Source organism: Pholis gunnellus (genome assembly GCF_910591455.1).
Source record: "Pholis gunnellus genome assembly, chromosome: 1".
Taxonomy (NCBI): Eukaryota; Metazoa; Chordata; class Actinopteri; order Perciformes; family Pholidae; genus Pholis; species Pholis gunnellus.
In genome coordinates, this window is record NC_136528.1 from 7,106,530 (window position 1) to 7,131,997 (window position 25,468).

A 25,468-nucleotide genomic window follows, 5' to 3' on the forward strand; every position below is an offset into this window, starting at 1 on the left:
AAGAGACTCTAAGTTACTTTAGAGAGTCACAAGCCACAAAGGTTGGAAACCACCAGTCAGGCATTTAAAGGATACGTCTGGTGATATTTATATATTTCTCTTATTGTCGACAAACTCCGCACAAAACACCCACACCGACGATGAATTGATCTAATAAGTATTCTCTGTCCTGATGTAGCTTATTCCTCTGTGCCGTGGAGCCCTGTTGTTGTCCAACATCTAATAAAAACAGATCAATGAGCCACACTGCTGCTCTGGCTGACATGTTCCTTCATTACACGCACGCTGCAGTTTATTTTGCTGTGATTCATTCTGAGAAAAATAGTCTCCAACAAAATGCTCGACTTCTGTTTGAGTAACAGTGACAAACCTTTATGGGTAAAAAAAGAGGAGTTTTTATGTTGTTCCGATTTTAAAAAGCCCTTTCAGGCAAATTTGTGATATGTAACAAATATAATTATATTAAAAGATATGGATGAGTTTATTTACCTGGAAAAAACACTTAGAACATTACATTGTTCTGGTAAACACACTGGAAATACTTAGGAAATTAGGAAATCCTAATCTCTGTTTTAGACGATGAGGCCAGACACTTGTGTTAATGAGTCGTATCTTAACATCACTTTTCAAAGCAATGCAGTGAAAATGCTTTCTTGACAGAAACAATAACGCTAACAGAAAGTGATCAGAGGTGTTAAATCAGACGACAACCAGCACAGACAAGCAGAGGAATATACGACACTGAGCGCGGCTGCTGAAGCGGAAGGTGTTTTCAAGCTTTGGGGCGCCGACATCAAAGACTCAAAGTCACGTTTGGTGCTCTGGCTCCAGCTCAGTGGGATTAAAACATGTGAGAGATGGAGCTGGGAGTCAAACCAGGAAGAGGAGCATCAAACAAGTGGTCCTTGAGCATGCAGCCGTGACTGGGCAACTGGCAACCGGGCAGCAACCTCCAGGTCTGAAAAGTGAAGCCGATGCTTCATGTCTTAAAGCTGCATTCTCTCTAATGTCCACCAGGGGGCGACTCCTCTGGTTGTATAGAAGTCTATGAGAAAATGACTCTACTTCTCTCTTGATTTATCACCTCAGTAAACATTGTAAACATGAGTTTATGGTCTCAATCTCTAGTTTCAAGTCTTCTTCAATACAGCATGATGTTCATTTAGTAAATGATGGTCCATTTAGAGTCAAACAGACCATAAAGCAGGGTATGCTTTCAGTCTATTCATGCGACGAGAGGAGTCGCCCACGAGTGGCTACTATAAAGAAAGCAGGTTGAAGGCACTTCAGCATTGGCTTCACTTTTCAGAAGCGGAGGTCTCCTCCTGGCTCAGACCTCAGCACATCACCGCACGTCAAACAGTCTGAAGTGAAATGATTTGCTTCAGCCTGCCAGCGTCTCTGGTGAGGCTGCTGGGTTTAATAAGTTCCAGACTGTGGTTGTACTGGACATTTCCCCGGGGTGGTTCTACACGGTTGACCTTCCCTCTCCCCCTTTGAAGTGCAATCCGCCCAGAGAGGCCGTTAACACGGGAAGATATCGCCCGTCTGTGATGTTCGGTGCCTTGCAGGAGATATTTTAGGGCGTGTTTTTATACTTAGCTTGAACAACTTCCTTTTCACTTAATGATTTTCCTACGAGAAGAACCGGAGAAGAGTCCTGAACTTGTATCACGCTGTGGGTTACACACAGGAGCCTGCAGGTGTGTGGACACATCTAATAAGTCACACAGTTCGCTCCACACGCACGTTCCTGTCGGGTGTTCTGAAACCTGGTGGCCTGCTCATGGCTTATTATCTGACTTATTATACTGAGTTCACACACAGGTCCTCTGCATGGACAGTCTCTGCATCGTGTTTCGCTCTCACACGACGGAACTACTGGAAACACAATCTCTCAATGCCTCACTTAGTTTGTTAATCCAAGGAATTCAAATGAAGACATCGGTGTTTCCATTATTGTGTCGTCCCCTCTGAGTCTGCAGGTGATGAAGGGATGTTTGGTGGAACGTAAAACCCACAGCACAAAACACACACAGGTGTGAATAATAACAGTAGCTGTGACTCTTGAGGACCCTGGTGTTGAGGCTGACGGCCTCCTTGGACGCTCAGCCATCGTTAATATCGTCACTTCCACCCGATTTTCCTGCTTTGACAAGTCAAAGTAACCAAAGTGAGTTCTTGTTTTGCAGAAACTACAGGAACTCTTGGGGATGAAAGGCTCGATCAGTTATATTTTTTGTCATTTAAATTATGCGTTTACATGTAATGAAAAAAATGAAAAATAACCATTTTATCTAAACGGATTATACTTAAATATTGCCTGTTTTAGTTATTTTATAATTAGGATGTAAAGTAATCTTTAAAAAGCTCTGATGCTTTTCCCCCCATTTAGATTTGTACTATGAATAATTAAGTCTACAAGTTTTCAAATCAACTTTAAATACTTTGGGTTATCTCAATTGAAATAGTCTCCGATGTTTAGTCTGCGCTCCTCTAAACGGTTTATCAATCGCCATAATTAATGACATTTAGGGTTTGTTTTTGTATGTTACCATGCAGTTGGTTATCAGCACACAGCTAAACATAGCAGCTGAGCGTTTCTATAGAAGCGCAGTGTTCATGTTAAATGATTTGATCCATCACTAAGCCCTGCTGGAGCCATTATACTCCCAGATTGACCCAACTCACCTATAAGCCGCCTCACGCCGTCTCTCACCAAAGAAAACAGAAGATACTCGGCAGCTTAGCCGATGTTTCCTCATTTAGACAAGAATGTTTCATGTTAGGGACATATTCAACACTTGAAACCGAGTTCTTAAGATCTATAAAACCTTGTAGAGCAACAAAAAAACTCACAGCTTAGACTTACATGTTAGTCTGGCAGGCTATTATTAAAGACCTGCCAGACAATTAGGGAGCAACAACAGCACCTTTGTTCTAAATTCTAGTTCTGGGTCGATCACGTTGGCTTCTATTTGGATTGTGGACGGACGGACGTGTGAAATGGCCTTAAAATAACGGGTCAGCACTCCACAAACAACCCAATTGAATATCTGTCGCTGTCAACTTCAAGACTAAACGCTGTTGCAAACAGTCCTTTCACCGTGTGAATAAACGTGATACAGTTAACACATTTACTTTAGTCCTTAATTAAAATAATTATGTTTTTCCTCACGAGTATGAGTAATAGTAACAATAGTAAAAGTAACGTGTGTGTGGGCACACACACACACACGATTGATGCCTAAATTCGTTGTATGTGAAAACACACTTGGCAGTAAACGGTTTATGCAAACAATCCATTGTGAAGCAGGAATCCGGTGAACAAACGACCAGAGCAACACAAAGGCCTGCGTGCCTCAGGACGGTGGCGGAGGACAGAAATAGCTCCGGGCAGCTGGCAGAGGACGTCCACTTCCAGCTTCTGACCAGTTTGCTGCTAAAAGAATCCAACGGCGTGCAGAGTTTAGTTTTGCCCTGCCAGCATCTCAGTCTGCAGGACCCTCGATACCTTCGACTGAAAGCCGGTTTCCTCCGTTTCAACACTAATTACGGTTGATGAAAAGAATCATGCACACAACAGAAGTTAGCGAGGCGCTTCAGAAAACGATGCGCTGTCAAATTCAGCTTTTCTAGCAGCTCTGACAAAGACACCAGCAGGAAGCCCTGCATGTTTAGTATGCACGCGGACAGATTGTGATGCATTATGGCTGCGTGGGCTGCAAGTAGCAAGGCTGCAAACACCGTTAAAACAGACCCAAGATGCTGGTTTAATTTGATGAACGAGGTCTGCATTAGCTAATGTAGAGGGCATCTTGTTCGTGTATAAAACGGTTGTATATATTTAATACAAATAGCAAAAAATTACCAATCAGCAGTCTAAATGCAAACAGTTCAGCCTGAATGAAGAGGCTTTACTTTCATCGCCTTTGTTAAATAACTTGCTCTGCCCATAATCAAAATACCCAAAATATCTGGAGCAGTTTTCACCAAAGTAGAGCTTTCATTATAGAAACAAGCTATGTTGCTGTACAGTAAATAATGCTGATCACAATTTCCCACAGCCCAAGGTGACTTGCTTTGAATACCCAACGATATATTTAGTGGAATAGCTTAGAAGACAAATATTCAAATTAATAAGCTGGCAGGTATTTTATCATAAATCACTGTATAGAGACACAAACACCTTGTGATGGCGTTAATACGACTCGACCTCTGAGGATTATGAATGTCTGCAACATAAAATGCAGTAAATGTGGAAACAATTAAAAAACTAAACAAAAATGTGGTCGTCACAGGATCACCAATGTTGTTAGAATTTGTCCTCTAAGGACCACAAAATAAATCCTTCATAGCTGTTGATATATTGAGTCTTTTATTAAACAACAAGATAATAAATGAGTGGATGGACACAGAGGGGTTAACGGTACTAAAGCAAAGTTTATTAGAATAAACAAAGAAAACATCACAGAGACAAAATAGCTATAAATCTATCGTTTTCCTCCTTTTGTTTTTCACACAGCGTGGTTACTCCAGACTTCAATAACAAACTTGAAAAGCGTGAGTGAGTCAGATTTGAGCTGATAGGTGTCGAGGTCATTCTAACTGCTTCGACCCGCCCGGATCGCTCACAAATACCCCAGAGAGATGGGTTTTGGTGAGGAAAATCTCTGGTTTGTTCCTATTTATAGTCACAGATTATTCCACACGGACGCAATCACACACGCAAACACACTCCGACCAAATGTCTTAACTTTGGTCTTTTTGTCGTCCAAACAGGCTGCACCTCGCCCCAGAGACTCTTTTGTCTAAATGAAGCGAGCCACTCATCACCTTCAGGGCCTCACCGGTCGACAAATCACTGAAGTCTGAAGGACGATCATGCACACGCCGTTTATTTATAATTATTTACAAATCTGTAAAACCCATACTGTTCTTCTCCTCCGGACCCTCTTCTCACTCGGGGGAGGGGGGGGCGGGGACCGGCTGGCTGAGGTTCGGGGTTAGTGGATCCTCGTCAGCTCCTCCACAATCTTAATGACCTCGTCCACTGTGGCCTCACGCTTCATGCCGCTGCCGTCATCGATCTGCAATTGAACAACGACCACACGGTGACCCAGCAGATGGGACAGATAAACAGGAACGGGGCTTTTTAGACACTCTCCACCTTGTTGTTTTGCTTCAGTTGTTTCGAGGTGAAGATGAATTTAGAAGCTTGTATCTGTTATCTGTATGATTGACGGCTTCATTTTTCCCTGGTCGTTTTTGAAATCATGCATTTTATCATCGTATTTGTGAATCTCTTCTCTTCTGTATCTCAACGTGATTTTACTGAACTCAGCTCAAAAAAAACTGTCATCTACTGTCATTGTTTTAGTCTTTCTTCTGCTGTACACAGTCTTGTCCAGCAGGGCTTTATATACACAGGACACAGCACATTAATACAGCAGCAGACAGCTATTGTAACTCCCACCCTCCAGTGCTACCCTCAGGCTAACGTTGTTAGCTCTGTCAGCACTGTTACATTGTTAACGCTGTTACTGCCGTTTGCGCTGCTAGCCGCCAGCTCAACTGTCATCTTGCTGCGAGCTGTTTAGGGACGATAGAAAAGCTCCCAATCTCGTATTTAGCTCTTTTAAAAAGGTTTGAATTAAGGCTTTTCAATAAAACTTCAAAAAAGATTTTACAATGAAACAATTAGTTCATTTTTTGGATAATTAATTCATAGTTAATGCCACTTTTTAAAAAGTAATGTCAAACATTTAACAGTTCCAAGATGTGAGATTATGCTGCATTTCTTTGTCTTAAGTAAATTGAATATCTTCATTTGTCTTCGAGCCCCTACCTCCTCCCCTACCTCCTCCCCTACCTCCTCCACTACCTCCTCCCCTACCTCCTCCCCTACCTCCTCCCCTACCTCCTTCCACTACCTCCTTCACTACTAAGATTACAAGTATACAATAAATTATTGTAAAGGTGCATATTTTTAGCTGCACAAGGATGGAAGTGAGCAACTGCAGCTGCAGCATATTTTATTTTTAAAGTAAATGTTGGAGCTTGGTTTGAGTTTCATGGCAGAGAAATCTTTATCAGCTGCTCTTGAGAGGCACACAGGGAATAGTCTTTGTTTATGAGCTAAAAGTGTGATTTCTTTTTTTAATACCTCGAGAGTAAAGAGAGACACAAAGCAGAATATTTTTATCTGCCAAAAGTGATATTGCCACCTGTTATTTATTCCCAGTTCTCACTCACGGAGCGAATAAAAGTGTCTGAAAGTTCAACAACGCTTCGAGCCAAATACACAAACGACTTCACGGCTTCAGTTTGTTGAGCTTGTTATTGTGGATTTATTTTCGATGGCTAAATACTGGTTCCACACGCTGCACATGTACTGTGAGCTCCTACCTGTAAAGTGCTGACGACCTCCTGCATCTTGGCTCGACCGAGGTCCAGGAAGCTCTCAATCAGATCTCCGTCGATGAATCCTGTGGCCTGCTCCGTCTTTCGCTCCGTGTGGAAGGACCTCCAGGTGCGGCGGAGTCAAGGAAAAGCACTACAGGTCGTACAGCAACAAGGCTGGACCGGACATACAGATACAATATCGCACATTTGACATTTCTTCCGGGCAAAATAATGCAGAAAGACGTGTGGGAGGTCTAATAAAACCCAGCTCTGATCATAAGAGCAGACAGAATCCAGCGTTGGTGCAGCTGAACCTGTAGAGAGTTGTGTATATGGGATGTATAACACAAAACACCTAGTTTACTGTGTTTGGGTTGTAAGTGTAATCACCTTTAGTTCTATATTATCATACAAGTACGAACATATAACATATTCTGCAACTAATGCGTGCAAAACAGTTTCCCACTGGTCTGTACAAACATGCGATTTTAATGACAATTGTTAATTATATTCATTTAAATGTTTGAATAAATGAATTTGATTTTTGGAGCCTAATAAATAAATGTTAAAAAATATGGAAAATGCCGCTCCAGATTTCCTAAAGCCTGAGGTGAGATATCTTTGCTTTGTCTGTTCTAAAAGCTAAATATATTTCCTTTATTACAGTAACAGACTAAAGAATGAAACTACATCTCACACCGGTGAAGCTGGAACTACTTGCACATCTTTTGCTTAAAGCCACTACGAGGAACTTTTATGTTGTGTTGCTGTGGCGGTCCCTTTAGAAAACCTCTCATGTTACTGCAGCAGGGTCTGCCGGTCGGCCCCTCTCAGTCCTGGTTCTGGCCTAGAGTGGCCACGACCACGACCACTATTAAATGCATGGGATGTCTATTCCAACACCTTCCGAAGCCAATTAAAGCATCTGCCACTTCACCCTCCGGGTCTACCGCCTACAAATACGTCGCTCAGTGCCGCTGGTGACGGACGGCGAGCGTGAAGTGTAAAGAAGGATATAAGCTGTGCTCGATCTTGCCCACACTCTTGATGACCTTGTTGAGGCGGTTCTGCAGGTCCAGGAGGAGGCTGTACCAGCCCTCAGACAGGGACGTCACCAGACCTAACACACACACACACACACACACATACACGTCAGTCGACAAGAACATGAAGGCGTTATATTCACAACAGATTAACATCTCGCTGCATCAGACGATTTCTCTTCAGCGAGCTTCATAATAACTAAATTAGAATATCATTAGTGTGAGTGTGCAGTTCCTCCCGATGCAGCTTTCATGCTTGTATGCTGAGACCGCGTTGGGAGCAAAGTAGTGCGATTCTAATACCTCAATAATTCAAGACTATCCCAAAATGTTGTATTTCGAGAGCGATTCCCCTGAAAAGTCAGATTTTTTTTAGCCTTTCCTCTAAATATTCAGGATGTGTGACAGCGAGTGCATCGTCGCGATGCTCTCGGGAAATAATATGCACTGAAATTGGCAGCATGCAAAAAGGCAAACGTGTGAACAAAGAAGGTTTGTAACACAGAGCTCGTTTCTCTGCAGTGAACCAATGAAAGTGTCGGCAACAGTTTGGCTGCAACGGATTAATACTTTCTCTATTTATCTGTTGATCACTTTCTTGATTCATGGATTTGTTTTGTCTTCAAAATGTCAAAAATGAATGACAAAGCAAGATTGTTTATACAACACCTGTATGTTTACATGTTGGTTTGTTGTCATTCAGGTGAACAACAACGTTTTCATTTGTCATTATGCTTTAGCATTTCATTGTATGTAATTCTAATAATTATTTGCATTATTATTACAAGGTTATATTATTGTCATTGTACAAGGCTGCGCAACCAAATGCTAATTGAAGTCCCATTTTGCTACACAGCAAAACACAAAAACATATTAAGTGCTTTTCCATTCTCATATTTCTATTAATGTGGACATTTTTAAATGTATGAAAAATATACTGGAAAGGCTGAAAATGTAAAAAATATCGAATAAATGTAATTAAATGAAATCCATGCTTGGCGGAGGTGGAAAAGTTGGAGGACGGATTAAATGCTAATTAGAGTGAAAACCGCTCTCACATTCGACAGGACACTCAGGACACTCATGACACTCATGACACATACGTCTTAAGCGTCCACTGAAGCATCTGCTTCACTTAAAGAGCCACTAAAAATAAAACTACATCAACATATAAACATAGAGGCAAACACAAACATCACATCTGTGTGGACAGGTGAGACTGAAACCTTCCTCTAATCAACACTTTCATGTGTTAATCAAACCTACAGATATTTCACAGGGAAACATAAAAACACCTAGAACGTCTCCAGAACAACCTGCAGCAGAAAGCTTTGAGTTTGGATAAAATGATTTGACATGTTCTCAGACTCTCTCTCCTCCTTCACCTTTAATCTCCTTCACACAACGTCCGGGTTTTTCAACGACAGACCGATACACGTTTATTAAAACTTTCTCCACTTGTCGGTTGGGAGACTAAACGTGTGGCCTGCAGGCTTCTTCCCAGAAACATCTAACTTATCACATGCTCCATCTTGACGAGCACGGGGGGGGGGGGGGGGGGCATTCTTCTCCATTAATCACTGAAGTCCATTTCAGTCTACCTCTGCAGAAAGTTTCTACTGCAACGGTGGTTCTCATTTCCTGTTCAACTTTCCTGAAATAATGTGCTGTGTTGTTGGCTGTAAATGACTTTGTCCAAATGATGTGCACTCCCAATCTTTCATCTCCGCCGTCATTACAGCCGGCCTGAAAGCAACTAGTTTAAATCTGAGCAATGAGGTGCAGAACTACCAGTTCTTCTCTCTCGGAAGAGGAAACATCAGCGCTGAATAAATGGTTTGTGTATCCTCTAAGTGGTCTCCAGTCTGCAGTCAGCTGCCTTTTGGGATCGCGATGCACAGATACGGACATCGATCCGACACCGAATATATAACTGAATAACAGTTCAGCACACTGATATTTCTGTATTTCAACAGTTATGAAAGCAATGTTTAGGTCAAGCTCGGTGTTGCCTTCGACATAACAATAATAACCCCAGTCATAGAGCTTATTAATGAGACACTATCGGATCAGGACTCATATCTCATATCGGCCCATAACCAAAGACCAGGTGCTGCAATCAGGACTGAAAATAAATCCATATTTTTTAGAAATACTGGGAATGAAAAACAACTCAGTGCTTCAGTGTCAAACTGACAACAGCTGGTGAACTATTTAACTATGAAATCTCGTGCTGACTTTCCTGCATTTGCTGACTTGAAGACAACTTTTTTCCTCCACAGGATTTCATGACCAAATATATATTTATTAATATCTGTGTGCTCGGTGGGTTTACTGCCGTCACTGTGAACTGTTTTCTACCAAAAGAACGAGATGTTTGTGGATCATCCTGAGCAACAGGGACAGTGTTTGTCTAAACAACATCGAAGACGCTGTGAGCTCCACAAACTTTCATTGAATCAAAGAGAAAGAAGTCTCAGCAGCATTTGCAAAACCTCGGAATGTAAATCCACAACTGTCTGTACGGCTAGATAGTCCCCGAGGTAAGTGGGAAAATGTGCTGTTCTTGAGTGAACTAACTTCAAGGGCAAACCACTGTCATTTCTCAGTTAGCGTAGCTTAGCACAAAGGCTGGAAACAGCTAGTTGTGTGTACCTTTGACCACCATAGTATCATCACTTCATCCTTGAGTCCAGGTGGATATTTGAGCCAAATTTGGAAGGAATCTGAAATATGTTGTTCATGAGGAAGAAGCGGATGGACGGATAAAACCCTAAGCAGCCATGGCAGCCATGGCCGGAGGCATTTTGTTTCTGGGTTGTCGTAAAAATTGTTATATTGTTATATTGGAGGGTTAAGAGCAGGAATATCTCTTGGCTCTAACCAGTTACCAGGGAAACAGTAGAGAATCCAGGAAATGATTGCTTCCAGCCAAGAAATAGTCCAAAATGCAACCTTCCCATAAAACCCTGAATTAAAAACAACATAAAAGATGTTAATTAGTGAGCTCTAAAGTGCCAGGAGGGAGATTGTGTTCCCTTTGGACAGAACCAGGCTAGCTCTTTCCCCCTGTTTCCAGTCTTTGTGCTAAGCTAAGCTAAGCGGCTGCTCGCTGGAGCCTTAATTATTAATAATATTCAGCTGGCTATAAATGATCGACCTTGAGTATCCACAAGAGAAATATTCCTTTCAACGTTCAGTGTGTAGGATTTGACGGCCTCTAGTGGTGAAGTTGCAGATTGCAACCAACTGAAACTTGCGTGTAGGAGAACTAAAAAGGTCACAGAGGCAGTGTGTGTTTTGTCCGTTCTGGGATACTGTAGAAACATGGCGGAAACACCACGATTCCTATTTTATGAATTAATACACTAAAGAAAACATACTTACACTCATTTTCTGCCAACAGATCTCTCTAAATGCTTCACACTGGCCCTTTAACAGATTCATTTAAACAGTTTGGATCAAATGAAACCCTTTAAAAACTCAAACGTAGAGCAAGGGATTTACCTGCAGCAATATTTGTGTGTACATGCTTCTGTGAGTGTGTAATTGTCCGTGTGCCTACCGATCATGCCGTTAACGGTGCCGAAGAGCACGGAGCCCTGGGTGGGCGTGGAGCTCTCGCCGAGGTTCTGCAGCACCAGCGAGCCGTGACAGAAGACATTCACAAACTCCCCGAGGTGGAAGACCCCCACCTCCTGCAGGTGCTGCCGCTCCTCGTCTGTGGTGGCCGCACTGGTCACAGGAAGGACGGGGGGGGGGGGGGGGGGACACACACACACACAAAGAGAGGGGAGAGGGAGGGGTTAGAAACACAGAGGGAGGGAACATGTGGGAGGTAGCGGGGTCAAGACAGGAGCAAACAGAAAGAGTAAAAACAAAGAGAATACGGTTAAAAAAAAAAAGCAAGATGTGCAGAGATGTCAGAAGTGTTGGAAAAGGTCAGAGAGTAATAGAGAAGTAATGGATAAAAGGGTGAGGAGAAGTGGAGAGAGCAACAGGAAGCGAGATTGTGATACAAAAATAAAGGTCAAAAGCATCGAATGGTGCGACCTGATGCATCAGATGCATAATAAGTGGCGGCGTGAATGCAACGCACTCACTTTCAGACCACATCGTTCTTTCCGTCCCATGAAATCAACACTTAGAAATATGATAGAAAGAATGACTAAGGTGGGAAATGAAGCCGAGCACATTTGGATCGATGATGTCGCCCTAAAGAGCATCGCGGGACTCCGAGTAGAAAGAGCAGCCTCCGAATGACATAATGTTGATTGCGGCGGATAAACGTCGGCGGTGATTCAGACGCTCTTTGGCGTCAGAGGAGCAGCTCAGGGGACCAAAACGATTACCGGAAAGGTTGAAATTCATGCGCAGAAAAGAAAATCTCACCGCACTCCAGCTCATGTGTAAAGAATCAGACTTGACGTTTTCCTCACCTGTCCTTCTGGCAGACAAACAGATTGAATGCGTTCTCCGCCCCCAGGAAGTTGTCGTCGTCCAGGATTTCCACCGCACTCATCCAGTTAGGATTGAAGTCACGAGCAATCTGACCAAAAAAGGACAAACAAAAGGTGTTGAATTACACAGGAGCTGTGGCCTAAAAGGTTAGAGAAGCGAAATTGTGACGCTTTACCACCACTGGGGTGCCTTTGAGCAAGGCCCTTAACCCCAGAGAGCATTGCTCTTAATAAATAAAACAATGTAGTTCTCGCCTCCAAGTAAATACATTATCTATGAGCAGAGAAATGCTGACTGCACACAAGAGCTGAAATCCAAACAGTATGTTTCGGTACAATAGACTTTTTTTAAAAACCCTTAAAGACACTCGCATATCAAACTAGAATTACCTCGTGTTGCAGTTTACATGCATGTTTGCATCCATTTTATCCCGTTAGATATTTGTGGGAAATTGTCGCGATTAGCTTGTGAATTCTCGAGTTAAGGCCAAAAACAGTTCATCCTTGAATGCAAGAGGGCGTTTGTGCCAAATTTGAATAAAGTCCCTCGAGGCGATCCTGAGACGTCACGTTGGCGAGAATGTGACGGACACGAGGTCACAAACGATCTTGACCTCCAGAATATGAACAGTTTATTCATGGCTCCGTGTGGAAGTTTGTGCCAAATCTGAAGGAATTCTGTCCAGCGTTGCCGAGTGATCGCGTTCCCAGGAATGGACAGGACGGACGGACGGACGGACATCCCGATAACATAATGCCTCCGCTCGTTGGCACAGAGACTTAAAACATGATCCACACTTCATCTGTGAGCAAAGAAATGGATTTCAGGCCTTGTGTGCTGTCAGCAAACAGTGAGTATGGTTCAGAACAAGTACAGGGGCGATAAGATGCTTTATAAAATACACTTGAAGACATAAAGGGGAATAAAATCCCAAATAGCCCAGAACATCTGTTTTATCTGTTCAGGCAAGTATTCTGTGAGCATTGTGATCAGAGCCAAAGGAAAGGCTGTTAGAATATTTGAAGTGCAGACCTTTAACGTTCTAGTGTAGCTTATTATGTCACATCACTGTAATTAGTGGGTGATGTATATGCTCGACAGTAATAGGAATCTGGCAGTTAAAAGGAATTGTGTTAGAGTTATACGAGGAGATTGAAACCGCTCAAATGAAAAGAAGCGGCTGGAGAGACGAGAGGAACGTTAACATGGCAAACTGATCAACGAACAGCGTTTTGGTCCGAAGGAAATCTCTGGCTCTTCAGCTGCTAAATGCTCCACTATGTTCACCAGCTGGTCGCTAACGGATTCGGTCTCACAGACCGTCTATAAGAAGAGGACGTGGTCACCGTGATGTCAGCACTTGGTTTGTTGACTGACGTTTTGAAGCCACGAGTTCGCAATTTTGACCGTCACCATCTTGGTTTTTACAACCAGAAGAGGCACAAGAGGACCGAGTGAAGTACAACGTTGAAACATTTTTAGGCCATCAACTTTCATGTATTAATATCACACTGAGAAAGTTGTAAGACGTAAACTCCCGGACCGGACAACGCTGTGGTACTGACCTGTCAATCACTGTAAGCCCCGCCCCAAAGCATACCCTGCTTTATGGTCTGTTTGACTCTAATTTACTAAATGAACATCATGCTGTATTGAAGAAGACTTGACATTAGAGATTGAGACCATAAACTCATGTTTACAATGTTTACTGAGGTAATAAATCAAGAGAGAAGTAGAGTCATTTTCTCATAGACTTCTATACAACCAGAGGAGTCGCCCCCTGGTGGACATTAGAGAGAATGCAGGTTTAAGACACTTCAGCATTGGCTTCACAACAAGAAGTTTTAAGAAATCAGCCATAACTGGGCCGCCAAAACTTTGTATGCAGTTTGCTGCAGCAGAATACGAGATTAGCCGTGGACAGACACTGACAGACAGACTCACTCACTCACTCACTCACTCACTCACTCACTCACTCACTCACTCACTCACTCACTCACTCACTCACTCACTCATTGACGGACGCATACAAACACACGACCGGCTGCACGATGCTCCTGCTGCACAAAATTACAAAAAAATATATAGATTTTAGCTGCTTCAAGGACAGAATGATTTCAAATGTGTTTTCAACAATTACAAATTCCTCTTTCCAATCTATCATTTTGAGGCATTCTGAGTCATTTCATGTCTCAGAATAAATTCAAGTCTCTCACACTTATTATAGCGAGCACTGCGCCACAGCATGCCTTCACAACAGCCTGCATGACTCGTCCTCAAATCTCTTCATCTCTCTACCACAAATCAATTTTGAACACTCCGCTCATCAAAAGGCTGGGGGGGGGGGTCATGATTTGTAGAGAGAGAGGAAAAACATTCATACACCAGCGAGAAGCTAAAACATGCAAGTGTGGATAAACAGACACCAACCAAATATTCGTTTGATGTGTGATAGTATAATATAAACCTACTACGTATTTTCACAACCAGCAGCCTTTGCCTGATGGAGAAGAAACCTGATTATGTTTCCACAGCCTCTTCTGACGGAGCGCACTGACATGTGAACCCTTTTACTTGTTCGCCCTTCACAGCTCTCCTCACTAAGTCTTCCTCACCTCCTCAAAGTTGCCCTCCATGGGTTTGTACGCCAGCAGCAGGACGGACCTCATCAGGTCTCCCACCAGGATGAAGTCTCCTTTGGTCTTGAGGTAGAGCGCCATGATGTTGTTGTAGTGGTTACACTCGGTCCTCAGCTCCTTCTCAGCCGTCCACTCGTACAGACGGACCTGAAACAAAACAGATGAGTTATCGTTTGCCGGATCGGCAATTACAGCTCCAGGAGCGGTATTGATTAACGGGCTGGCATTTTTAAGTCCCACGTTGCGCTCAGCGAGCGTTGATTAACAGTCTGAGTTATCAGCTGCCCCATTACATGATGAGTTAACGGCTAATTACGTAAGCACGTTTCACACGAGCCGCGCAACGATTCTTTAAAAAATGGGATTTGAGGGATTCGATGAATCTGTGTCTCTGGATCTAATTGCTGTTCCCTCGATGTCAGAGTGATGTCGAGAACACCTCCAAGACTGTTCATCAAAGATTGGGATGAGGCCAGATGTTCAGAGCTCAGCGATGTTTGAAAGATCGGCACGGCCATTAAAAGTAAAAAGCGTGTCTTCCACTCGATCTTAGGAGCAGCTCAGTTTAAAGTGGCATTTTATTTAATGAAATGTAGCTTTCATGCATTATTCTTTCTTCATGTGGCTTTCATTTTTTAGATGTTCTTTCAATTCAACCCAGTGTTTTGTTTTTTGTTATACTTAATTGTTTCTCTTTTAACCTTTTGTGTCCACTTTGTTCTAATATTCTTTGTTTTCCTCATCCTTTAATGTGAAGCATTTTTGCCAGAACAATGCTGCACAGTATATATATTTATATATTAATACTTTTAGGGGCAAATCCTCCTCATATAAACTACCTCATCCAGTGATCGGTATCTTATCTATTTGTTTATTATACTGTATTGTTACCCAGCAGCAAACCTTATCTCCATTATCTAAAAAGGAACAAACGGTGCGCTTATCAGTTTTCTTTTAGTCCTCAAAAATAATAATAGTCTTTTTAAATGTATCAGCCAAGTTTATCAGAGTCAAACAGGCTTGTGGTGTCTAATGCAGCAACGGTAACATTGCTGTTTAAAAACGTCTGTGTCCATTTCTACCACAGCTGGGAAAACATTCATCATGTTGACATAAATATGAAGTTTCTGCGTGTGACAGTGATGAAGAGTTCACCATTTTCAGCCAAGAAAATGTCAGAGGAAAGAGAACGACGCACCGTGTCCGGCTGATTCAATTGTTCAAAAAAAGTCATTTAAGAAGACATTTCACGAGCAGCTAATGTCAGATGTTGTTACCGTGTTGTATTATGTTGCACTGAGGCTGCCGCCAAAAAGGGGGAAATGATGGATTCGCCCTTAATGACTGAATTCAATGTGGTGTGTAATAGTGAGTTTAGAGGCAACCGTTGGTTCTCTGATTCAGAGAAGACAAAATAAAACAAATTCAAATGTCTTCTGTGATTAAACTTTGATGCAGCTGCACCCAGAAAGGCAAGGTTAAGTCACAATTTGAAATATTGCTCATGTAATTTAGAGTTTGAAGATAATGTTGTAGAAAGGATCCCATCACTATTTGATTCTCGATATCTTGAGACAAAGCCTCCCTTTCAAGCGTTTAATCCTTTAAATCTATCTATAGCTCGGTGTGGATGAGCTTTGGTATCACAGCACAGCAGGGGGGAAGCTGTTTCTTTCACTGTATGTCAACTGATCTCACAGAGCAAATCCATAGGCGACGCTTCTATTTAGATATTGCACTTTGAAATAACCGAGGAGGCACTTTTCTTCCTGAACAGAAGATCACATGCTTCTTTAAACTGTCAGTTTGATGTGAGCCTCATCCAGACTGTAACGACTACGGCTCTCTGTATCGAATATCAATCTAAATGTGGCATGAAAACCTTCGGATTATGTGCATTTTTTGGGATGAGATAATCTCGTCAAATTGCAGTTTACATCCACGTCTGTCCAAAATCTCATCACTTCATTCTGTTATACTGTACATTATTTGGGAAATTAGCATCAGAATTATTGAGTTCTGGCTAAAAGCATGTTTTTTGAGGACCGTTGACCATCAACATATTTTCAGTTCTTCCTTGTGTCCAGGTACATGCAGGCTTGACATAGTTTCTCACATTACGTGTGAGGAAAAGTGCAGTTTGTCTTGATGTTAAGGTTAAACAAGGAAGTGAGTGATAAGTCTCCCAATACCGAAAGCCTGGGCTTTAAAAATGGTCGAGTGTGTCCAGAAATTTGCATCGACCTCCAGTGAAAACGCAGTCATATCACAACGGACAGAAAACAGAAGCACAATTGACCCTTTGCTAAGCCCCGCCCCACCACCGAGCCCACACTGTCACTAACTGCACTTCCTGACAAATAATAGGACATGACTTCAGCAGCTAGCAGAGCACAGATGTGCTAAGGATAGTTAACGATGTGCTAACGTACTCTGCTAATGTTAGCTCCACAGGTTTTTAGGTAGAAACGTAACGTTTCAGAAATGTATATCTCCTTTCAACCTCTCCGGGTAACGAGTATCACTATTCAGATGAGCTCCAAATCCTTAAAAAACAGCCTGAAAATGTAGAGAATTTGAAAAGATTGGATGAGCAATGGAGCAGAGCCGGATAGTTGGCAGATGTTTTGCTATGATTGGCCAATCTACATGGCCAGGGACTCAGCAAAGGGTTATTTTAGACATTTAAGAGTCTCTTTTTGACATTGTTGCATCATCTGAAGTTCATATATTTCAAAGTCTACCTTGAAGCAAATCGAGCGGTTCAAACTACATTTCTTCTTCAAGTTTTCACATGAACTGTGCAAGTGCAATTCAGAAAGAAAAAGCCACGTGCCCTGTGTGTCTGGCTGAAAAGGTTTGACACCATCAAGCACCACTTACTGTGCTATTGATGCTGGCCAGCAGTTTGCCATTGAATTCCACCATAGAATAGACGGCTCCTTTCACCTCCTTCTCAGCCACCGTCTGCAGCTTACCTGCAGGAGAGAGCACAAAGTGAGAAGTTAACACTCTCAATCTCAAGCGTAACCACTAGATCTTAGTTAAGCAGAGGAAATATAACTGTGACAGAGAGGAGAAGGTGGAAAGGAGTGGGTTAAAAATCCACGATGGTGGATTGGAAAGTTAAAAAGGAGGGTAAATGAAAGAAAGTGCACCTTGAGAGGGACAGAGTAGGAAAGGAAATGAGGGGGAATCAGTAGCGGCGAGAGGATAAGAAGTGATAAGAACATGATTAAGTGAGGAGGGGAAACAAGAGCACGATAGGACAAAGTGTCCGTGAGGGAAGAAACGGGACAGAGGAGAAAATGAAACCCGTTGAAGGATGAAGAGAGCAAAATGAGCCGGGGCGAGAAGACAAACAGGATACGGTCGGCAAACAAGACAAGAGAGTGGGTTTGTGTTTGTTTTTCCTGGAGAGACACGGAAGAAGCTACTGACCGTCGGTGTAGTGGAAGACGATGATGCGTCCCTGCTTGGGCTCGGCCTCCTCCGGGTACACCATGGCGGTGCCGACGATAAAGTACACAGACGGGTCTTTTCCCAGACGACACGACACCATGCTGAGGGCGTACTCGCTGGGGAGGAACTGATGGGCGTGGAGGACTGATGGAGATACAAAAAAAAACACAAAATACTTTAGGAAACGAAGTGTGAGAGCAGCTCAATACATCTCTCTCTGTTGATAAGGTTTTACATTCACGCCTGTCCTCCAGTGTTCACTATGAACAGACGATTCTTTTTGTTTTTCTGGGATCATTCCAACATGAAACAAGAGGTTTTACAGAAGACAGATTATCTAAACCAGTGGTTCCCAAATGTTTCCCCTAAAGCACCCATTCTCTATCATTGACTAGGATATCTTATGGATATCTCATTTTTATTTATTTGCACATATATATGAAAAAGTAAAGGTTTGACCCATGTGCAGGAGAGATTAGAAGCCAAAAATGGTTCATGAAGATACTTCCCTAATTAGATAACAGTCATCCTTAAAAACGGGATTAAGGATAAAACAAGCATACAAAGATATATATATATATATATATATATATATATATATATATATATATATATATATATATATATATATATATATATATATATATATATATATATATATATATATATATTTTAAATCAAGGTTTGAAGCAGTAACACAAAGACCGATACAAAAAAGTACAAAATACATAAAAGGTGATGTTTACAAGTTGAGATGCATTTTTGAATAACGATGGTGTAGCTGCTGATTGTAGTGATGGTCGTTGTAAAGAGATGGTTTTCTGTATTTCAATGAAAGTGATTCAAATGAGACGGAAGATAAAAGTTCTCAAGAGCGTCTTGTGGAATATGAGAGGAAGTCTTAAAAAAAAGATGAATTTGTGATCATTTTCAATGCATGACAACAACCGTACAGAACAAGCGATGAACTGAACAATTCACCCAAACAGTGAACACAATAACTGCAGGAAGTTTGTGTAAAAACATTCTGAAACATTTTGATTGTTTCCGGTGAATATTGTATTATAAAATGATGAGTTCTGCTATTTGTAGGATCCTTAAAAAACCTTCAGAATGAGAACTTTGTTTTTAGTTTGTTTTGTAATCATACAAACTTAATTGGATTATTTTTCTATTATTATACTCCCAGGACTGATTTTCTCTTAAAATAAGCCTAAGTAATCTAAAAGTAATTCTCTTTGCAGAAATGAATGAAATGCTGAGATAAAAAAAGCAACGGTGTGTTTTATGTAAAAGTTTTCTTACATCGTTATCGGTGGAACTTTTAGCTCCACACATGAAGTCAACGTGTGACCCGAGATCTAAATAAATGAAAGTTAACTCCATGTAAGACAGCTTTATTCACAAATCATGATCCTGTTGTTGGTTATAGTGAGGCTTTATTAATGCATTAGACTGAAGGTAACTTAACAGCGAACACGGAGGCTCGTTTACAGCTTGTATGGCTCCACTACACGTCCTTTTTTACTGATAGGCGCCGCATTCACCGTTAACTCAGGAAGTACAAAGCCGGCCAAGAGCGTTGAGATGATGTAATGAACTGGATCATCCAGGTACCACAGCCACAGTTCATGGACTGGGGTGTTTTTTATTAATTCATTCATCTCCCTCACTCTCCTGTAACTTTTACTGCACCTGTCAGGGAAGGACACCTTTCATTATCATCACTGGGTTTTTATGCCAAATACAGTGAATAAAATGAAGCGGCACCTGGGGAAAGGCACCGCAACGGTTCGCACGTTCCGTAACATCCAGACATGCAGATAATTACGCGGCCATTAGACAAATTGGACACCGTCGATGTTGATTATACAGCAGCTAAAGAAATCAAGGCATGCACGCTCATTATGGACAAATCTTATTAAGAAATAACTGCATAATTCAGTGGAGTAGCGGTAGCTAGATAAATGATTGCCTATGTACATGAACCCCACATTTCTCCACAAATAACAGACTGCCAGAGCGGTTCAATGTCCATCTGTAAAGTCAGTACCAGACCCTTCACCGCTGCATTAAAACGTCTCCACAGCCGACTGATCAAAATCTCCCCCCATGTTAAGAGAGCGCTTATCCGACCGCGCGTTGATAAATTGAAGTCAGCTGTGGACACAATGTTGCTGAACCAGGCCCTTATTTACATATCATTAACATATAAGCTACACTAATGTATGCTGGTGTAATAGCTCTTTTACAAGGCACGGCTTGCTGCAGCGAAATCTGCATTGCAAAACAGAATGGAGCCCAAAAAACGCCACATTCAGTGGGCTTCAACATGGAAAAAGATCTGCATGAAGCCCAACGTGTTCAATCAATAAGTTATACAAAGAAACACCTGTTTGTGTGTGTTGGATATTGAGCAATAATAAAAAAAAATAACTTTTGCCCCCTCTTCTTCTGCCTTTTTTCATGCTGAATGACTTATTTCAAACACATATCTCTGCTAAACACAATATCTAAAGTGGTGTTTTTCTGTGATTCTTTGACTGAATGAAATTTCAATTTCTTTGGTTGAGGACAGCCCTCACAAAATGTTAAATATCAATCATTTTTTGGAGCACTCTAAATACAAAGTACAAACTAATAACATAAAATGAAGGACGATGACGGTGAAACAGATAAATACAAGCTTGATTGTAAATAAGTGAGAACCCATTTCAAAATCAGATTTGAGCTTTTAAAAGCTTGACGGGTGGATTTTGGGAACCAGCAAGAGTTTCTGCACTGACCTGGTTCCTCTCCAGGCTGAGCACAATGTTTTAGCGTACGAGAAGCGGCTTTGTGAGATCAGATGGAAAACGTGCACTCTGCCGTCTCACCTTCAAAGGTGTGCTGGTCCACGACGAGCAGACTGTGAACCTCCACCTCTTCGCCAAAGGAGGTCTCGTGAGGAGAAGTGCTGCTGGGGAAGAGCTTGCTGGAGCTCACGCTGCTGGAGAGAGCCTGAAAGGAAGTGGAGTTATGAGACAGGACAGGAGGAGAGGTAGTCGCAGGAGAAACCTAATAAAGGTCATAAAGCAATTCAAATCTTGTATTTCTCAACAATACAGACGGCACCATCTGTTGCACCAGATGTGCGGCATTTCAAAATCAGGTAAACATCTTTCTGGTCATCACGCGTAAAGAGGCTTTGTTTCCACAGAACACAAATGAAAGAACACACCCGTTCCCCTTTGGGAAAGCTAAAGAGCCAAGCTGAATGGACACCACACAGGCTGTCGCTATGAATCTGGCTGAGAGGACTCTTTGATAAGCTCTCCAGGTAGAAATCTCTTTTAATTGTTGGTCCTGTTAGTCTGTGCTGCCAGCTGAAACATCGTCAGTACTCCTTGACAACAAATTCAATGTACTTTGAACTTGGCTTGAACTCTTGCAATAGCTACATTCAGAGTATCCTTCATTGCTACTTCAACGGCCACTGCAATACTGTGCGACTGAATGAATACAACCCACAATTGGCTATGTAGTGGGGTTAAATATCAAGTGAAAAAAGAACGAAAACCGGCTTATATAACAATTTTTTACACTAAAAAAAGTAAATGATCAGTAAAAACACAACAGCATTAACATTTAAATCCTGGTTTAGAAACTCTAGCTCCAGCAGACCTGCTGAGTGACTAACAGGACAAGACATTTGTTTGTCCTGACAAGCTCCCAGTCTCCCGCTATAAATAATGTGCTTAGTCAGCATGCCTGGTTGGATAAGAGTGCAAAACAAACAAGCCCTCGGGTGTTTATTAGCCGAACAAAACATAGAGCTACAGCACCTGAGTGCTCGCGCTGGGGCGCACGGCAGATGTGGTGCCGCTCACATCCTGGATCTCCACCCTGCTGGATAGAACCCCGAAACATTGGGAAACCTCCTGGTAACAGATCCGCCTGGTGGGGGGTGAACAAAGGGAGAGAGACGGAGCAAAGGGAAGACGCTGGTAAACATGAAAAGAGCAAACAATGGTAAGCTGAACAAAAGAAGGTGGGCGGGGAGGCTGGTTTCCGACTGGATAGCACAACAGTGAACCTCTTCATAAATTATTGAACAACCTTGAGTCGTGGTTGTCACTTAAACGTTTGAGCTCAAAAACAAGGAACAAAAAGTGTAATTCTGCGGATGTGCAACGGCACCGACAGGAGCACGAAGCTCGAGTCAGAGCAAACATGAAGAATACACAGCGTGTTTGTCAAGTCGATGGGTCTGAAATGTTCAATTTGGAGCTTCTGAACTCAATATTTGAGGATGGGACTGACCTGGGAGACTCATAGAGAGGAACGGTGCGAATGTGGAGTTTCTGAATCTCGTCGATGGTACCGATGGTCAGCGTGCTGTTGTTGGCCAACGCCAGACTGTAATAAAAATAAATACAAAAGCAAGACGCCGCATTAGCACAGGGGAAACACGAGGAAAATACACTCACTTCCTGCAAGTCAAATCGAAGACTGTTTGCATTTCTGTAGCCAAAAGAGAACACACTTCTGAGCCAACTGCATCTGCTCGAGGATCAAAAGGAAAGAAAGTGGAGCTGACGTGTTTATGAATATGAACTCCTCGAAGCCCAGGGGGAGAAAACACAAAACAACAGTTTCCCAAAGCCGACTGGCAAAAAAAAAACCACACGAGCGGTAAAGCGCCCTGCTGCCGACCTGTCGGGGTAGCCCTCGGAGTTGAGTGGGCACATGTAGTTGACCTCCTTGAGGTTGACGTTGGAGAAGACCAGCTTGTGGTTGGAGGAGTAGATGACGGTGGGTCGGTCGGAGCAGGCGAACACGTTGGAGGTGGACAGGGACCTGAAGGTCCTCAGCACCGTGGGCTGGGTGCCGAGGGTGACCTTCTTACGCTCGCTCAGGGCGCCTGGGGAGGGAAGGATGGAAACACACGTTAGTCCAGTTTGAAAGGTGGGTGCACCAATCATTGTGGCTTCAGCCAACAAAGTTTGTCCTTGTGGGCAAAATATCTGTCGTTTCTTTTATGGTCGTAAAACCATCCAGTGAGCCCTGCATGGAAGCATCCGCTTTCTTTTCTCCACTCATTAATTCTGATTGTCTTTCCTTTCATTTGTGCACAACTAACAGTCTTAATAGTTCGTATAGTTTGCATTTGATGCCCTTGTATTTTGTCCCTTGACCACGGCACACATGAAGGGTGTGACGGATCATAAAACACACGGTTCAGACGGTATCGCAGCTTTGAGTCACGGATCGGAACAGAAGAGAAAAAGAGAGCAAATATAACTTCATCATCATCACAGATCCATATCGGCAGATACAGATTGTTTTTGTTGTGACAGCAGCTGGTTTACAAAGCTCCAGACTGCATCTACTTCGCCATCGTCCTAAAAATCATTTCAACTGTTCTGAAGTCAGTGTAAACCAACAAAAGTTCTAAATGTTATCTTTTTACTTTGTTAAAGTCATCTATAGAGTTTATTTCCATAAAAACACACAATTCAAATGATATTGAAATAAAACTATTCTTTTTCTTGTCATTATTTTAATGATGCGTTATAAGCGGCTTAGAGCTCGTGTTAGCGAGTTAAACAGCTCATAACTCATCTCTAGTGTCTGTGCATTGCTGTGAAAACATCTCCAAACAACATTTTCACCAAAACTACATTTTACAAGATAACATTTGAACACATCATATGTTATTATTTACCTTTGTCCAACACTATTTTTTCACAATGTAAGTGAATAGAGCCTCCGTATGCCAGCTTTCATCTCGTCCATTTAAACACAATGTAGCATTATCAGGAACCCGCAGCTAGAACGTGTTAATGCTGATGTCCTGGTCGCATATATGTAATTAATCCGCGGTTCGGAGCACATGTGAACCGCGGATTAATTACATATATGCGAGGGGGGGGGGGGGGGGGGATCAGTGGTCCGTAACACCACTAGTGCACGTTATGACTCTGAGCTGATCTAAGAAAAAATTATATTTATACATATGTTCAATATCCTATTAAATTCAGAACAAGATGGAAGAAGGAACATAGAATAACCGGATTAAATGAATATCCCCGTGTGCGTGATAATAACGTCCAGGTTTCTCATCACCGCTAGAGCTGAAACGATTATTCCGTCAACATAACATCATAAAAGGTTGAATAAAGCATCCGGGCTTCTAAAGGTCGAGAGAGAAACCCTACAGCCAGCTTTAGTTATTTGATAGTGCAGCAATTATAAAAGGCTCTTCACGGGGAGAACTACACCGCTTGTAAAAACAGTTGTATATTGTTTTCTGTCGGCCTTAATTTATTTTTTTTATTACTTGAAATTACATCACTCGGGTGTCTTGACCAGGTGGCGTCCTTTCAGTTACATCACCCGGTCTCGGTCTTGGAGATTTAAGATATTTAACAGACCTCATCACGAACTGGGGTTGAGAAGCTTGAAGGCATTAAGCAGGCAGAAGAGACTACTGAGCTACAACAGGAGGATAAAGCTTGACCCGTACTTGGGACTGAAAGTCAGGACGTATCGGCGATCAGCTGCTTCCATTTTGAACAGCAATACAGAGCAGAAAGAGGACGAACACTGGTTTTACATGTGGCTACAAACACGACTCCAAATGACGACAATAATCCTCCTCGATAGTTAGATGTAAAAAATAAATAATTTGCTCAGAGGTTTGCTACAGGCTGCAAAGTTTCTCTACCATTACACGCAAATATAGAGACCGAGTGCAAGGAGTCATTCCCTGAAAATCACGCCCAACAACCGGCGCCACAATATGCAACGACAGCAGTGAAACGCTAACGGAATGCCTGTAACTATAAAACATTAGATTTCAGCATGTCAGGATTATTTTAGCACCCTGTGTCTACCAGGGGTAAAGTTAGATAACTAAAATGATGAGATGGAACAACTTAGCTGTCAGCAAGCTAATGTTAGCAACTTACAGTAGGTAGCTTAGGCGCGTGCAAACTGGATAGCTTTCTGATTAATCCACACGTCACTATAGCACAAGTCAAAACACGTTAACTTAACTTACAGAAATATATTTAGCATAAAACCGACATTTGGACAAAACGCTTGCTGCAGACGTAACATTAAACATACTGAGTGTCTTTAACAATCTTCCTGCTGACGCTCTCACGTCTTTATTGCCTGATTTTGCTTTTGAATGATTGTAACAGTGAATAAAGACCAACCGGCTTTACAGGAACAGTGTTGTTCCTTAGTTCCATTGTCTTCTGTCTCGATCCGGTGATGTGTTGGTTCACTTTAACTCTGTGAACTGTAGCTTTAGCTTCTATCTTTTTACCTGTTTTCACTGATGAATCAGTTTGACATCCTGGATATTTCCTTTTAACACATATTGTCGACCATTCTGTATCCCTTTTACATTTCACACACATTTGATAATGTGGGGGGGGGGGGGGTTTGCAAAGGGTCACCTGCTCT

At 42.2% G+C, this 25,468-nt stretch overlaps 1 protein-coding gene across 1 annotated transcript in view; it reads right to left on the bottom strand.

Annotated features, from left to right (window-relative positions):
* Window positions 1-4,425: 4,425 nt before the first annotated feature.
* Window positions 4,426-25,468, bottom strand: part of ddb1 (damage-specific DNA binding protein 1) — a 47,226-nt gene continuing 26,183 nt past the window's right edge. Inside the window, exons 16-27 of the mRNA XM_079159609.1 lie at window positions 22,706-22,913; window positions 22,313-22,408; window positions 21,835-21,946; window positions 20,887-21,010; window positions 17,990-18,154; window positions 17,432-17,526; window positions 14,525-14,695; window positions 11,888-11,997; window positions 11,014-11,183; window positions 7,423-7,525; window positions 6,409-6,532; window positions 4,426-5,090 (exon numbers count right to left, since the gene is read on the bottom strand). Coding sequence (XP_079015735.1) covers window positions 5,007-5,090; window positions 6,409-6,532; window positions 7,423-7,525; window positions 11,014-11,183; window positions 11,888-11,997; window positions 14,525-14,695; window positions 17,432-17,526; window positions 17,990-18,154; window positions 20,887-21,010; window positions 21,835-21,946; window positions 22,313-22,408; window positions 22,706-22,913 — 1,562 coding nt within the window. The 3' untranslated portion in view covers window positions 4,426-5,006. The remainder of the gene's footprint in view (window positions 5,091-6,408; window positions 6,533-7,422; window positions 7,526-11,013; window positions 11,184-11,887; window positions 11,998-14,524; window positions 14,696-17,431; window positions 17,527-17,989; window positions 18,155-20,886; window positions 21,011-21,834; window positions 21,947-22,312; window positions 22,409-22,705; window positions 22,914-25,468) is intronic.